At 41.9% G+C, this 14,578-nt stretch overlaps 1 protein-coding gene across 1 annotated transcript in view; it reads right to left on the minus strand.

Moving 5' to 3' along the window:
* Positions 1-14,578, minus strand: part of COL17A1 (collagen type XVII alpha 1 chain) — a gene marked incomplete at its 5' end in the record, with an annotated part of 32,492 nt that overhangs the window by 17,571 nt on the left and 343 nt on the right. The window contains 18 exons of the mRNA XM_083866991.1: positions 315-341; positions 1,276-1,314; positions 1,610-1,825; positions 2,274-2,423; positions 3,000-3,044; positions 3,181-3,273; positions 3,639-3,800; positions 4,588-4,653; positions 5,002-5,073; positions 5,481-5,552; positions 6,275-6,418; positions 7,627-7,770; positions 8,095-8,142; positions 9,744-9,779; positions 10,705-10,752; positions 11,135-11,272; positions 13,211-13,309; positions 14,137-14,181. Coding sequence (XP_083723117.1) covers positions 315-341; positions 1,276-1,314; positions 1,610-1,825; positions 2,274-2,423; positions 3,000-3,044; positions 3,181-3,273; positions 3,639-3,800; positions 4,588-4,653; positions 5,002-5,073; positions 5,481-5,552; positions 6,275-6,418; positions 7,627-7,770; positions 8,095-8,142; positions 9,744-9,779; positions 10,705-10,752; positions 11,135-11,272; positions 13,211-13,309; positions 14,137-14,181 — 1,644 coding nt within the window. The remainder of the gene's footprint in view (positions 1-314; positions 342-1,275; positions 1,315-1,609; positions 1,826-2,273; positions 2,424-2,999; positions 3,045-3,180; positions 3,274-3,638; positions 3,801-4,587; positions 4,654-5,001; positions 5,074-5,480; positions 5,553-6,274; positions 6,419-7,626; positions 7,771-8,094; positions 8,143-9,743; positions 9,780-10,704; positions 10,753-11,134; positions 11,273-13,210; positions 13,310-14,136; positions 14,182-14,578) is intronic.

Genomic DNA, 14,578 nt, shown 5'->3' on the forward strand with positions numbered 1-14,578 from the left:
ACCATGCAAAACCCTCTTGGCATTGAAGCCCTTTTTGATTAAAGCAGGTCAAGCCTGGCTTCAGGAATGACTTTCATTCAGCTGAAAGGAGCTTCTAGATTCAAAGCAAGATCTGTTATCTCTTCTACTATGAAATCTAAAATTTTCTTTGACCAGAAAATGAGAGAAAAACCCCAACCTTCACAACAATATCTGAGTCAACAGATGACTAGCATCAGCTTCTCCAAATTCTGGAGTTACAAAAAACCATTTGCTATCCAGGCCCTACGACAGGCTGCCAATCTACCTGAGAAAGCAGGTAACTCCAGACTCACCTTTGGGACCTTGTATTCCCATGTCACCTGAGAAATGTGGGAAAAAAAGTTGAGTCAAGAGACATCCTATTATTACTCATTCATTTTCTCTTCTAGTTGCCCTCCCACCTTTAATGAAATACAAAGGAGTTATGGCCAAGCAGGACATTTCACACTTGAACAGTACAGAATTAGAGCCAATCTGGCCTTTCACACTGGCACTATACAAGATTGGGCCTCCTGTGTTGCTCTGTGTGGGATCAGGGTCTCTACAGTTTACATGGCAAGCTGTCAGGAGCAGGACAGTGATTGTCCCCTGGCACTCAGCACTGGTGAGGCTGCACCTCAACTGCAGTATTCAGTTCTGGCTCCTCATTACAAGAAGGTCTTGAGGTATTGGAGTAAATCCAGAGAAAGACAACAGAGCTGGTGAAGGGTCTGGAACACAAGTCCTGTGAGGAGTGACCGAGGGAGCTGGGGGTGTTCAGCCTGGAACAGAGAAGACTAAAGAGGGACCTTATTGCTCTCTACAACTGCCTGAAAGGACGGTAGTGAGCTGGGGGTCAGCCACTTCTCCCAAATAACAAACGATGGAACTAGCAGAAATGACCCCAAGCTGCCCCAGGGAAGTTTAGATTGGATATTAGGAAAAACTTCTTCACCAGGAAAGTTATGGGGAATTGGACCAGGCTGCCCAGGGGAAGAGGTTAAGTCAATGTCCCTGGAGGTATTGAAAAGACAATAGATATGGCCCTTAGGGAGGTGGTTTAGTGATGGACATGGCAGTATTACATTTATGTTTGGACTCCATGATCTTCAAAGTCTTTTCCAACCTAAACAATTCTGATTCTTTTTGTTCAAGTACAAGCCATCTTCATCTTTCTCACTGCTAATTGCTCCTTGAAGCAACAACCACCCCAAAATTGTACATTGCCAGAGCCAAGGAATTGGACAGGGGAAGAGAAGGACTATATGGCTGTACCTTTCTCACCACGTTCTCCTCTCTCCCCTCGGAAGTAGCCTGTAACAGGAAGTGAAGGGGCTGTTAGAGTGCATTATACAACAAAGTAGCTACTCATTTCAAGAACAAGGATCCATCTATTTGGATCGGAGGCTATGGTCAGCACAGTATGGTTTTGTGAGTTTCCTCAGTAAATCTGTTTTCAAAAATACATAGAATTTCTAAGGATGGGAGAATGTTGGCTCCACTGTTGTTAATCTCTTGCCATCATGTGCTAAACAGAAGTAAATCACCTTTTCTCTTACAAAAGTAGCATGAGAAATAATGTATGAGTCCATTTTTTGACTCTGCTCACCTCGTTCTATTTCCTTATTCAGTCTGCTCTTCACCATCAACCAGACTGACTCCTCATTTTCATATGGGAAGGTGAAGGAGGGTGCGTTGCCATGAAGAAAGTCTACTCTTGAAACATCCTTTTCTATTTTTGAATTCCCCTGGTTCATTGCCAGGAGGCCACCATTGATTCTTTCCAGGTCTTCCACACGAGATTTCAGCTTTCTCACTTCTTCAGCTGGAACATTAGAGGGAAATGCTAGGGAACATGCTGCCAGATATGCATGCCTGAAATATCTAGTGCTATTGCAGGAACATGCCAACACTGGGTCATGTAGCTATGGCTACTGAGTTTTGCAAAATTCTTAGTATCCTTTTTTTCCCCCAGCAGAGATATCTGGAATTTAAATGACAACTTTGGAATCTGTCAGTCTCAGAGCAGTAGACATCAGATCTCAGGAGCTTTCCTACTCTACTCACCCCAAGACAATACAACTCCTCAACAAAGATTGTATTCCTTATCCATTCTTTCTGTCCATTTGTAATATCTCACTGGCAAGTCACCATCAGGCTGAATGTTTTCCCCAGTTCTCTGGCTTGGTATCTCTGGTGCTGGGGGTTGTTCCCAGCTTAAACCCTCTGTCCTTCCATACCATTCAACATTATTTTTCTCAGTTATTTCTTACCCAGAGCAATGAGTCCAAAAAGCAATCCAAGGAGAAACAACCAGGCTAGAAGCAAACCCAGGAGCCATTTCCACCAGCTACAGCATGAACCACATGGACACCAGGATGGTGCTGATCCAATTGCACCTCCTGCATCACCACTTCGTATTTCTGGAAGAGGGAAGGAGCAATCTCTCAGTTAATGAAGAGTTCCTTGACTTCAGAATTAAGAATCTCTTACAATAAGGACATCAAGGTCTGATCCATTATACAAAAGGGCTTTACATGTACACTCTGTGCACATGGTGATTGTAACTCTAGTCCCTCTGGGAGCTGGGAACAATATTTCCAAAGGGAATTCAAACAGGGGACAAAACCCCTCGGTCCATTTTAAACAGCTGGAAAATATCATCAAATGGGGTACATTTTTTGTACAGATCTGAGCCATAAATGACAGCAATAGCCAGCATGGTCTGTCTGAGCACCCTCTTCCCCATAAATCTGTCCCAGTATCAGGATGCATCTGGACTGTCAGTTATCTGATTTTCTCTAGTCATAAGAAAATACCCCAACTGTCCACTCATCAACCATCAAATCACTGGTACCAATTTCTCTGGGAGCCTCCTGAACATTCTCTCCCGCTGATTCATTGCTCAGAGACCACTCATGTCCCTTAAAAACAATTGCTTTTTTTGTATATTGTGCCTTGGTGCTTCTTCCAATGGAAGTCTGAGTTGCATCACTTACCTGCATAAGTATCTTTGTCCCTCTTTGGCATGGATTTCAGCCCTCCTGTTTTAACAACAGTAAAAGAGGTTTTACCAGTCTTTCAGTGCATAACAAAATTTAGAGTGTGGGCTTGAAAGGGAAAGGTAGTAATGGAGGCAGAAGGAGAAAGTTCTGTTTTTCCACAGGAAAAAACTCCTACCATTTGCATCTGATTTTAGGCCAGTATCTGTAGCATAAGATGATGAGGAAAATCCCTGCTTCTCTTTCTTCAAGGTGTCTTCTGCAAAAGATCCTGAACAGGAACCAAATATAATTAGAAACATTACACCAGAAGTTAAACCAGGCCTATCTTCTTTCATTGGTAAAAGGTGCATTTTTCTTGGGAAGACACAATAGCTCTGCCTGTCTAAACCAGATCTAGGTTTTTTCTCTCAAAGCTCCTGAGCTTTGTGAAATATCCTGAGGCTCAATCTGGAGATCCAAATGCAAAAGCCAGACCCAGATTTCAGCTGGCATGGTTAAAAGCTGCCTGCCTGGCAGAGATTCTTGTATGATGTACAAGCCAGGTGTGGTGTCCTGGATGCTGAACTTCCCGTACGATCAGTCTCCATTTCTCTGCCCTCAGAACAGCCACATGACCTAAAAAAGGGACATTACCTCCATTGACCCCTGTGTTAGAAGCACTAAAGACTTTGCCAGTGTCCTTTGTCATGACCAAAAGCTCCATCTCCTTTGCTGGTGCTTTCTCCTTCTCAAGCAGCAGGAACTTGCAGTCTTTGCGCAGAACGTCATCTCCCTGGGAGCTCAAAACAGTTCCTCCTGGAATATTTGTTAAAGATAGTAAAGAGGAGATGAGTGTGGGTCATTGAGTCCATAACTACAGGCCACATCACTTCTGTTCATAAAAACAGGTGGTCACATTGTGATTGGGGTTGCCACTACAATAACAACCCTGTAAGAGCCATCCTGGTCACTAAAGGTAACAGGAGAGCTGTGCATGTCATTAGGTTTCTTAGGTATCTATTTTTCAGCCTTGTCTTTGGGAGTCCTTGGTTTACAAGGCAAACTTGGCTTTCTTTACACACACAGAAAAAAAAAGTCTAATTTATAACTCTCAGAGTTGCAGAGAAGAGCTGGAAAGGACAAATCATAACTGTACAAGGACAAAGGGCTTCTCTCATTAAAAAACACGATCCGATCATAATCTGATAATCTGATCATAATCTGAAGACAATTCCTTCATATTTGAGTGGTTGAAGCTGGTACAACTGAAAGATGATTTTTAAGGACAACCTTGCAAATGTTTTGGCTTCAAATGAAGTACAATTTCACATGTGTGCTCTTCTATCCAGCTCCCTGCCTACTGAGCAGAAATAGCTCAGAATAAACAGTCCAAATTATTACAGAGATCTGAATCAGACCAGTTCATTTGCTCATTCTTAGATTCTAACTCTGTTTCTTTTCAGAAAGGTGGGAGACTTGGCTAGTGACACGTTATGCACCTGAGTGTCACTCTGCTATGTTGAATCTCTAATTGTTGAATCTCTCATTTTTATGATATGCTTGTACAAGGCCATGCCTAAACACCTGTGAATGACACACTCACCTGCTGAGGCAGACACACTAGTACTTGCCATGGTGTTGCTCTGAGAAGCGTTCTTCATCCCATATGCTGCAAAGAAGAAAATCAACAATGACATAGAGGAAGGATAACAAGGAATCTACACACACTAAAGCATTTCAAAAATCTTTTCTCATTCAGCGTTCCTAGGACAACTCAAACAACCAAGGGTTTCTCCAACAAGCAAATTTCTAGTGTATCAGCACTGGGAGCTGTTCTTGCACATGCAAAGCAGAGGAAATGTTCTTCAATATCCCTTCATGCTGCACCATGCCACACAAAAAGATGGTAATGAGGGGGCCTCTCAAGATGAACTTTCTAGTCACTACAGAAACGATGGGAGAAGGAAGCACACACTGGTGACCCTCACACTTTCTCTAGGCTTACTTTGTTGCTGACCTGCAGAGGCTGCTGTAGCATTCTGGGTTGCAGAAGTAGAGCTTGGAGACAGGTTGTTTTGAACTCCAAATACTGCAAAGAAAAACATTGTAATTAGGGTTATAGGAGTCCCGCAGTGCAGGTGGAATTCTGGCTAAAACTGAACAAAACCAGTGATACAAAAAATAATGACCTCTCCTAACAAATTTCACCAGTTTTCTGGAGGCACCACATGCCTCATAAAATGTTTTGTAACTTAGTTCGCTTTGCTGTATTGTTATTGTTGGCCCAGGACAATAATGGTGACCAATTTTAAAACATTATTTTGAGTTACATTGTGAGGCCACTCTCATGGCTGCATGGACATTTCTGCAGGTGGGGCAGAGCTGCTGACACTCAGATGAGGAATAGGAGAGAAACTGGTATATAGGTATTATTTCACTGTACTTTTCTGCCAGAAATGCAGTGATATCAAAGTCTGAAGGGAAGAAAACTCTGACCTGTAGAGGAAGAGCTCAGGCCTGCATTCAGAGTGTGATTGCTGGGAGCCAGGTTATTTGGAACACCAAAAACTGCAAAAAGAGGAAGTGAAATGTTATTACTTCTCCCGAATCATAAATCCAACACCCAAAGGTCAGGGGCACAGTCCCAGAAATTAAGAGTCAACTTGGAAATGCAACTAATGTTAATGCACAATAATTGCAGAGGAAAAAAATAATTAAAATTATGACAACAAACCACCCTTTTACTGAACTGACAAAGGTGAAAAAAATCTTGCCTTAGACAAGATAAGATCATGTGACAGTGAGAGAAAGTAAAGCTTTTAATAGTATGTCATCACAAAGCTTCTTTTGTTTGTCCTCTGCAGCTGGGGAATGCAGAATCTCTGGCATTTAGAAATGGGCCTCACCAGGTGTAAGAACACACAAAACTTACTTATAACATTTTTAGTATATGAGCCATTCTTACAATGGACCAGGATAATCCAATATTAATTTGAGTCTAAACTAGTTTTTACAGGGAATGTGAGCTTGACCTCACTGATAAAAATGTCATCAGAATTTATTGACAGTCAGAGAGTCAGAATAATAGATCCTCACAAAGAAGGATTTTCAGATACAGCCAGTGTAGAAGCAGAGAGCACCAAATTACAGAAAACCAGAGAAGATTCAAGCATATCCCTTGCCATTTTGATTATTCAATCATTTTAGTTTGTGCTGTGCAAAAAAACCTGCTTTTGACCCAGTTTCAGGATAGTTCCATCCTTCAGACCTGGGCAATCCAGGGAGCATACCTGATCCTGTAGAGTGAGACATGGCATTGATCAAGGAAGAGCTGTTATGGTATCCACCAAGGGAAGACCCAGCAGGAAGAGTGGAGGACCACATGTACGAAGGGAGGGCAGTGTTCAGTATGGTTGTGTCATATGTTCCCGACACTGAAAAACCAAACAGACAGAAGTGGTTTTCAATGAGGCCAGGCTTGTGGCTTAGCATGCACTGCAGGTTTATAGGGCAACTTACATTTCAAATACCCTTGTAGAGTCCACCCAATGACACCAGGTTAGCATGGTATAACTGACCTCAAATGTCAGCTGATTACAGCTCACACAAATTTCAACCAGTGGAATAAAGATTGACCTGATAGCGTGATCCTTCACAAAACACCTTGAAGAGATTTCATTGCTCATAGATGTTATGGCACCAGAATAAACCACCCCAGTCTGCCATTCCATTAATAAATCACCCTGGGCCATGGGATGTATGGCTTTTGCTTCCACATATGTCTCTGATTGGTTCACTTGTGTATTGGACTAAAATTCTGTTTTAGACAGGATTGGAGCTCTGAGTAGGATAAAAGATACTGGTGGAAGACAATGGAGTCAATGTCAATAAAACTGCCTCAAGCCCAGTTGTGAGGTGTATAAATAACTAAAAAAGGTTGTAGTATTTTAAGTACCACTTTGGCTATAGCATCACAGAATCATAGAACCACAGAATGGTTTGGGATTAAAGGGGCCCCAAAGATCATTTAGTTTCAACCTCCTGCCATAGGCAGGGACACCTTCCACTAGACCAAGTTGCTGAAAGTCTCATCCAACCTGGCCTTGAACACTTCCAGGGATGGGGCATCCACAACTTCTCTGGGCAACCTGTGCCTGTGCCTCACCACTCTCAAAGTAAAGAATTTCTTCCTAACATCTGATCTAAGCCTGCCCTCTTTCAGTTTGAAGCCATTCCCCCTTGTCTTACAGTTCCTGATGAGTTATTATCAAATGGTATGGCTAATAAATCACTTACTGAAATGTTGTCTTCAGTCCTATCTCTGTGTCATTTGGAGATAAGAGATCAAATCACTCTCAGATACATTTGCTTAGAGCTCTTATCTCTGCTAGAAATACCTCTGAATTGAAGCTAGTGGCAGAAAGGATAGACTCATTTTTTGAAAATTAGACTAGTCACTAGAAAGATACCCAAAACAGCTCTTGTTATGGCAACACCTGGACAGTCTTTCAGCATTTGGACCCGTTTTCTGTACAGGGACACCATGTATTCTTATCTGGATGTTCTTATGAAGTACATAACTGAGTACTTTTCATGGCAAATGCTGTTTGGAATGACTGCAACATTTTTAAAGGCCAAATACCTGACTGAGAGCTCTCAGTGACCATCTTCGTCTCCACCACAGCCTTTTTGGGTATCGGAAGTGTACTGGATGGTGACCGAGTAGGGCTGCAGCTGGCAGATCGACTTCCTTTCAGCAAACGTTTCACATCATCCAACTCCGTCCCTAGCAGGAAAAGCAAGTGTCCAGAGTCACCCAAAAGCCAGTGTTTCATTGATCTGCAATCTTGCTCTGGATCTAAATCATTCAGTGAAATTTATCTCCATGTCTGTGAAGTTGTTGCTTTCTGGGGGTGCCACTTAATGACAAAGCTCCGGAGGATATTTCTGAGACTAAGTACCATTCTACATCTTTGCAAGAGTACCACTTAACCCACAGCATGCTTACTTGTCCAAAAAGGGGACTCAAAGTAATGTTCTTAACAGGAAAAGATATAACCCTAGCAGCAACACCCTCTATCTTATCCCTGATACCCCTGAAATAACTTACATCTGCCAGAGGGAGATGCGCTCTGCAGTCGGACTCGTATTTCACTCTCTGGGAAGATAAAAAGCAGATCATGAATATGGAGAGAGATTCATTTGTGCCCTGGGCTGGGAATGAATCTTTAGGCTGAAGTGAATTCCCTCCTTCTTGCTGTCTGTGTTCCACCTTTCTGTCCTGCTGCTTAATCTGAGCAGTACTCATGGCCCATGTGAATTGTTTGCAAATGGGCTTGGGCGACTTTTTGTTTTGGGGTCACGTTTTGCTACTTTCAATTCCCAGGAATTATATTTCACTCATTCATGGCCTCTGCTGAAGTCAATAATGCTGCTACTGTCAGATAAACAGAAGGTCTAATTATGCAGTCCTCAATCAAACTGATGTTCCCACTTATCACAAATATTATTTTTACTGTCCTTCTGATCAAAAAAATTAGCAAGTCAAAAGAAGTTTACTAAATACACAAATTCCCTACTACTTCTTGGGCAAAACTGACATCTCTACAATGGGCTGTATATTCAGTCTCTTACTACATGCTGACTTCTCTTTTGGCTCACTGAATGTAACCAGCCCAGTTGTCAGCCAACATTCTCACCAGGTACTCAATGCTATTACCTTACTTTTACTGGACTTTTACTGTCCAGCACAAGAAACTACAAAGTTAATGTGATTTGGTTGGGGTAAGCCTTTAAACTTATTTCCCACAAGCAAAATGGCCAGCTAGAACATGTGATACATGCTCCTCATGATGAAATCTGACAGTGCATGCACTAGAAAAGAAATACTATCTTGCCATTCATGTGGAGAAGATGATGGATTGAAATTATTTTCTGAAGTAATATGAGAAGCTGGACCTGATTCTCTGGTGTCTACTTTATTATGCATGGCCTAGTTCTGCTGGGAGCTCAGGTATGTAGTGTGCTAGAGGAGACTGTGATGATCTGAGGCAGAATAATGGGGAATGTGACACTCTCCAGGACAACTGTGCAAGACCATGCTGTGATTTATACCCACTGCTAAAATTAACTTGAATAAAGTGACATTAGAGTTTCCTCTTCAAGCAGATGGAAACAGATACAATATGCTTGGAGACCAAGATAATCCTTCTTTCTCCAACACTGTTAATAAATTATTGGAAGAGCTGAATAATTTAAACAATGTAGAGTTTTACAGTGAGCTGGCTACACAGACCACAGTAAGTCCGCAATATCCTCACCATCTCTTTCCTACCAGCATGAAATTATTTCAGGGTATGGCTTCATGGTTTGCAAGACAGATCACAGTAGGAGAAGCATGAATGCAATTACTGTAAATATGTCAGAGGCTGGTCCCAGAGCATGAATGGACTAAGGTTATGGCAGTGAACAGACAAAATAGAAGACTATGTCCTGACATCCAAGTTTCCAAGTAGATCCTCCTTTCTGACATGGTCTGAACTACCATGATCTTCACTAAGGTCAATTTTTACACCAAGCTTGTTTAAACAACTGCTTACAGATTCACAGTTCACATCTGAAGTGGTGTAGATCTATGTATCTCATCTGACTGCTCTACATGTAAACTGGTGGATTCCAGCTGAAGAATAGGTCTATTTAACACACCTGAATTATGCTGAAATGAAAAAAGTAGGCTTCTCAAAGAACAGCATCACTCACCTCGACTTTGGCTTCTCCCTCTTGTAGAGGCAGATGCTGTGAACAGCAATGAGAGAAAAGCAATATTAGTCTTTACTGCCTGTGACACCTCTGAAAATCAGCACACTGATCTTGCTCAGGGTGCTTATATTCAGACAGAAACTTTTCTTGGAACACAGCTGTGAGAATTGAACAATTAAGAGTTTTTACCATGCCCCCTTTAGACCATAAGTTATCTTAAAGAATCAGCAGCACCTTTATCCTTTCAGGACCAGATGTTATTTCTTTCTAACAGAGAAATGTTGTTTGTAGGTGGTGATGTCCCATTTCAAAAGGCCAAAAAGAAGTTAAGAGGCCTGTTGACTCCACTGACCAATGCTGGATATTGTGAAACCCGCCTCCTCTGTGAGCTAAAAGGTGACTGATCATAATGTTTCACTATCTTCACTGAGTAAAATCAGCAGCTCAGAGTTTGGACAGGACAAGCTAATACCTCCTGACAATGTTCTGTGTAAATATATCACATGACAGCCACTTCTTTTTTTTTCATATATACCTGATGAAGTCTAGAAAGGAGCTACTGGAAAAGTATATCCAGCAATTACTCAAAATCCTAAGAGTCTGGACTTTCTTGCTTGCAGCTGTTCTCCCAGCTATTCTGGAAGGTGAAGGGAATGCTATAAAGTATCCCATGTCTGTCTTCTCCTGTCCATGTCCTATATCATATAGGGAGCATTACAAAAGCAGGTGAGAGATGCAGATATACAGTATTCACCCTCTGTTTGAATATGATCAGCTAGAGACCTGACTTTCAGCTGTTAATGCAAATCCCAAATAACTCCTCTGAAGGAGCTGCATGATGGTCCAGTACAGAAGTAGCATAGGTAGAGCAGGACACAGCAACATGCAAAAAGCCATTATGGTTATCAACTCACACGACCTTGCCATAACGTTCAGAGGAACAGCTCTAAAAAGGACATACCAAAATCTTTTCTGGGAAACTCCGGAGAAGAGTTGGCACTGGAGCTCCCTGCAAAGAACATAAAGGTATTCATTATTACTTTGTACAAGATCATTAAAAGCTTTCAAAACATGTCTTCCTGGCAACTGTTGAATCTCAGTGGGCAGGAAACATTTTCATTAAAAAAAAAAGAAAAAAAAAAGAGCTATTCAGGTTTCACATGAAAGAGCTGCTAATGTCTTTCAACAAATATATGTCACATCTCCTTTTAGGAATAAGCATTACTCTTAGGATAAGTAGGACTTAATCATTAAAATGTATCCCTGATGGGGTATTTCCTAGGAAAACCACAATGGGATTGAGGACAATTCTGCACTAATGTGACCTCAGAGTGCACTGCCCACTGCCTCCACTGCACATTGCCTCCCTTCTGTGGCACGTTCTGTCATACCTTCATATGTTGCATGGCGGTGGGCATAGGTTTTTCTTTCAAATGTTGAGCCAGGTGATTTGGTGAGAGTAGAGCTGGGAGACTGGGCTTGTCTGTAGCTGGAGGTTGATGATGTTGAATTCAATCTACCACTTCCACCTATAGTTAAAAAAGACACCCTCAGCAAATGGAATAGAGGTCCTGGCAGTACACTCTGGATGCCCTGGGTGCTTTAAATTTCTATCTTCTGAACTGGACAAATTTGCATTGGTGTTTCACAACTAGAGATAGACAAGAACAATATCAGGGTCTAACTCTGGCTGTCCTCAGCATTCAGGGTAGAGAGGAATATTAGTTTTCACTGTGTTCAAAACAAATCCTGTCACTGATATATAAGAAACCAGGTTCTGGCCTAGGGCAATAATGAGCCATCTCCCCTGAGCAGGAACAAATCTAGCTCTGAATGATGCTGAGTTTTGGTTAGGATATAGATTCACTTTTAAACTCAAGGGTTACATGACACAGGCTACAAAAAGGGGGAGATTATTAAACCAAACTCAGAGTGCTGAAGGGTGCAGTTTAGGAGATAATGGAAAGCAGAGATGAGTCCACTTTCCCATAAAGCAGCTATCCACACTCCCACTTAGTCCATTTTCTGGAGAAGTGATTGAGGTATGTATCAGCCCAAGACAGCCTGGAGGTTATTAGTAGCTGTTATATGCAGACATAAGAAACAATTTCCCTCCTAATTCACATCAGTGCTGTGGAGAAGGAACTGAGCAGCCATAATTAATGTCTTCATACTCTTGCACAAAATCTAATGCTGGAGTATGATCAAGGTGCAGTAAAAAGGAAGCTCTCTGATAAACTGCAACCTAACTATACTGATCAGCAGGATCAAACTGGATATTGTTTACCCATCTGTACACAAAGTGTGTCCTTTCGATCTCAACAGTGTTTTTGTGCCAACTTCCCTTCTAAAAGGATGTGTTTTGTTCTGTAACTTTTCCATTTAATTCAGCAGAAAGAACTACTGTGACAAGTAGGCCTCTGTTAGAGACATTTTGTAAGAAAGTGGGAGAGAAGAGACTACAGAATGCTCTGTGAGACTGCAAGAACTCAGTATGTCTGAAGTTCAAGTTCTTTTCTCTTCTTCCACATACTGAAAAGAAATCAAAAGAAGATGGCAATCCTGGATGGTTCTCTGAGTTTGCAGGACTGGGCTCAGCTCTCACACTGGTGCCAGTCCAGACAATTACACCAACATCTGCACTGGAGTTACTTCACATGTGCCCTGAGGCAAAGTAACTCCACACTCTGGCCTTTGACTGGCAGGCAGGTGTCTGTCAGATTTCTTTGGTATGGCTCTCTCCCACTGTGCTTCCAAAGTGTACTTCACTCCCTTTGGTTTGTCAGCTCCCTTGGAGCACAGAGAATGTTTTCCAGGTGAGTTATACAGTCAATCCCACTGGGGACAGAGAAGTGTGTCAGGTACCTGGCTAGGAAGCTTAGTTTTTAGAAGCTTTTGTTATGACAGTCTAACAGCTGGAAAAAGAATAGTGTTAGAGAAGAATCCTGGTTTTATGGAGCAGGCAGCACACACTGATTTTAGCATGTCCAGAAAACCTGGCAAAGCGTTCAAAGTGCTAAAGCCATGGACACACAAACATAAGAAAACATTTTCTAGGAATTTCTTTAATAATATTCTACCCTCAGTAAGATCAACAAAAAGATTAATCAAAACTGTCTTTAGAAAAAAAAATGGTCAGAAAGACTGTGATTTGGAAAAACTGAAAGAAGGGAAATTCAGTTTCTGAATTACTTAAAAGCAGTAGGAATGACATTTTCTTGCTGTTGTTGTTTTCCTGAAATTAGGTTTTCCATGTGGAAAACATGACTTTTGCCATTTATTCACTCATTCTCAAGCCCAGCTTTAGGGAAGGAATATCTTTGCTTTGTGTATGCATTTGTCACTTCTACTTTCATAAATCCTGTTTTCCTTACCCCTGGCTCACCCTACTTCCTGCCTTGAATCCTCAGCCCATTTCTGCTGCCTTTGCCCTCTGTTTCCTACTGGGCAATGCTTTCATTCCTTACTTGAGGCCACATAGCTGCTTCCATGGGTGTACGACCGCTTTTCCACTCCACTCCCTCCAGTGTGGAATGATGTTTTGAGCCCACTGCTGCTCCCCCCTTCTGAAAGAGATGAACACAAAATGAGACATTCTCTCCAGGCAGGAGATAGGAAGAGCAAGGACACTGTGAGAGAAGGCAGGAGGGACCCAAAGTTGTCCACACACTCAATTTCAAGCACAGCTTCTTATCTGGTGAGAGATCAGAGGTGTAGAGAAGTGTCTTGGCAGAGCAGACAAGCATTCACATTCCACAGCCAGCAGATTTGTAGTCAAGGTCTACTTCATACACAGACTGAAGGATACACCTGTTAACCCTCATAAATGAGATGATAATGCAATTCCTTGCCAACTCAGCTGCAGTAAACTAATCAAGGATACGGTGAGATAAAGAGCGTGGAGGATTCTTCCCTATTTGGAGCTTGTACTTCTCTGCAGAGGTAGAAATGACCTGTGACCTCTGATATTACTGAAAAGATTCACTTACTGTTGCCAACTGGCTGAGATGACAGTGAAATAATACATTGCAGCCCCAGCAGTGGAACCTGCAGACCTATCACTTTTGATCCTTGCTCCCAACAGACAATTGCCACTGGACACCCTATATCTGGACTTAAATTTTGCAGAGTTTTGTCTTCCAGTCTTAATAGAGTATGTGGTTTTGTTTCTGACGATACCCAGACAGGTCCCCAAATACTACTCCTCTCCAGTAACAAGTACAAGTATTTTGGGAGAAAGGCATTTCTGAAAATTGCTTTCCTTCGGGTGCAGATCTTTACGCATGGAGATCTGGTACACTCAGGGATTTATGGAAATAATGCAGATAAATAAATAGCATGGAGAGGCACAGAACACCAAACAGAAGCAATGCAATGACTGAGAATTACTTACTAGGTGGTAAGGATGTCAGTCTTGTGGTTACAGTCTCTGTAATAACTAAGAGAAGAAAAGGGTGCAGAATTAATGGCACGTTAATATAGCCAAACTGCTTCAATGCTCTATCTATTCTCCATGCAAAAGCATGACTTGTTCAAAGAAGATTGACTCATTTAAATAAAAGTCCCTTAAGACCACACTGCCTGGGGCTGCAGCTGTGGGCTCATTATCACACAACCTGTGTTTCTTTGCAGGTCTTTCTAGCTCTGAATAAGAACATTACTGCCATGAAAGATTTTTTTTTCTGTAGAAGATCCCTGTAAAATTTCTGGGCACTTCTGAAACACAGCCATTGCTGTAACAGTAAAGCCCATGGTCAGACCCCTTAGTAGCTTCCTAGTAGTTAATTCTCATAAGGTCAGTAGAAAATTAACCTGTTCTACACAAAGCCACCAGA

Source organism: Zosterops lateralis (genome assembly GCF_965231275.1).
Source record: "Zosterops lateralis genome assembly, chromosome: 8".
Classification (NCBI taxonomy): Eukaryota; Metazoa; Chordata; class Aves; order Passeriformes; family Zosteropidae; genus Zosterops; species Zosterops lateralis.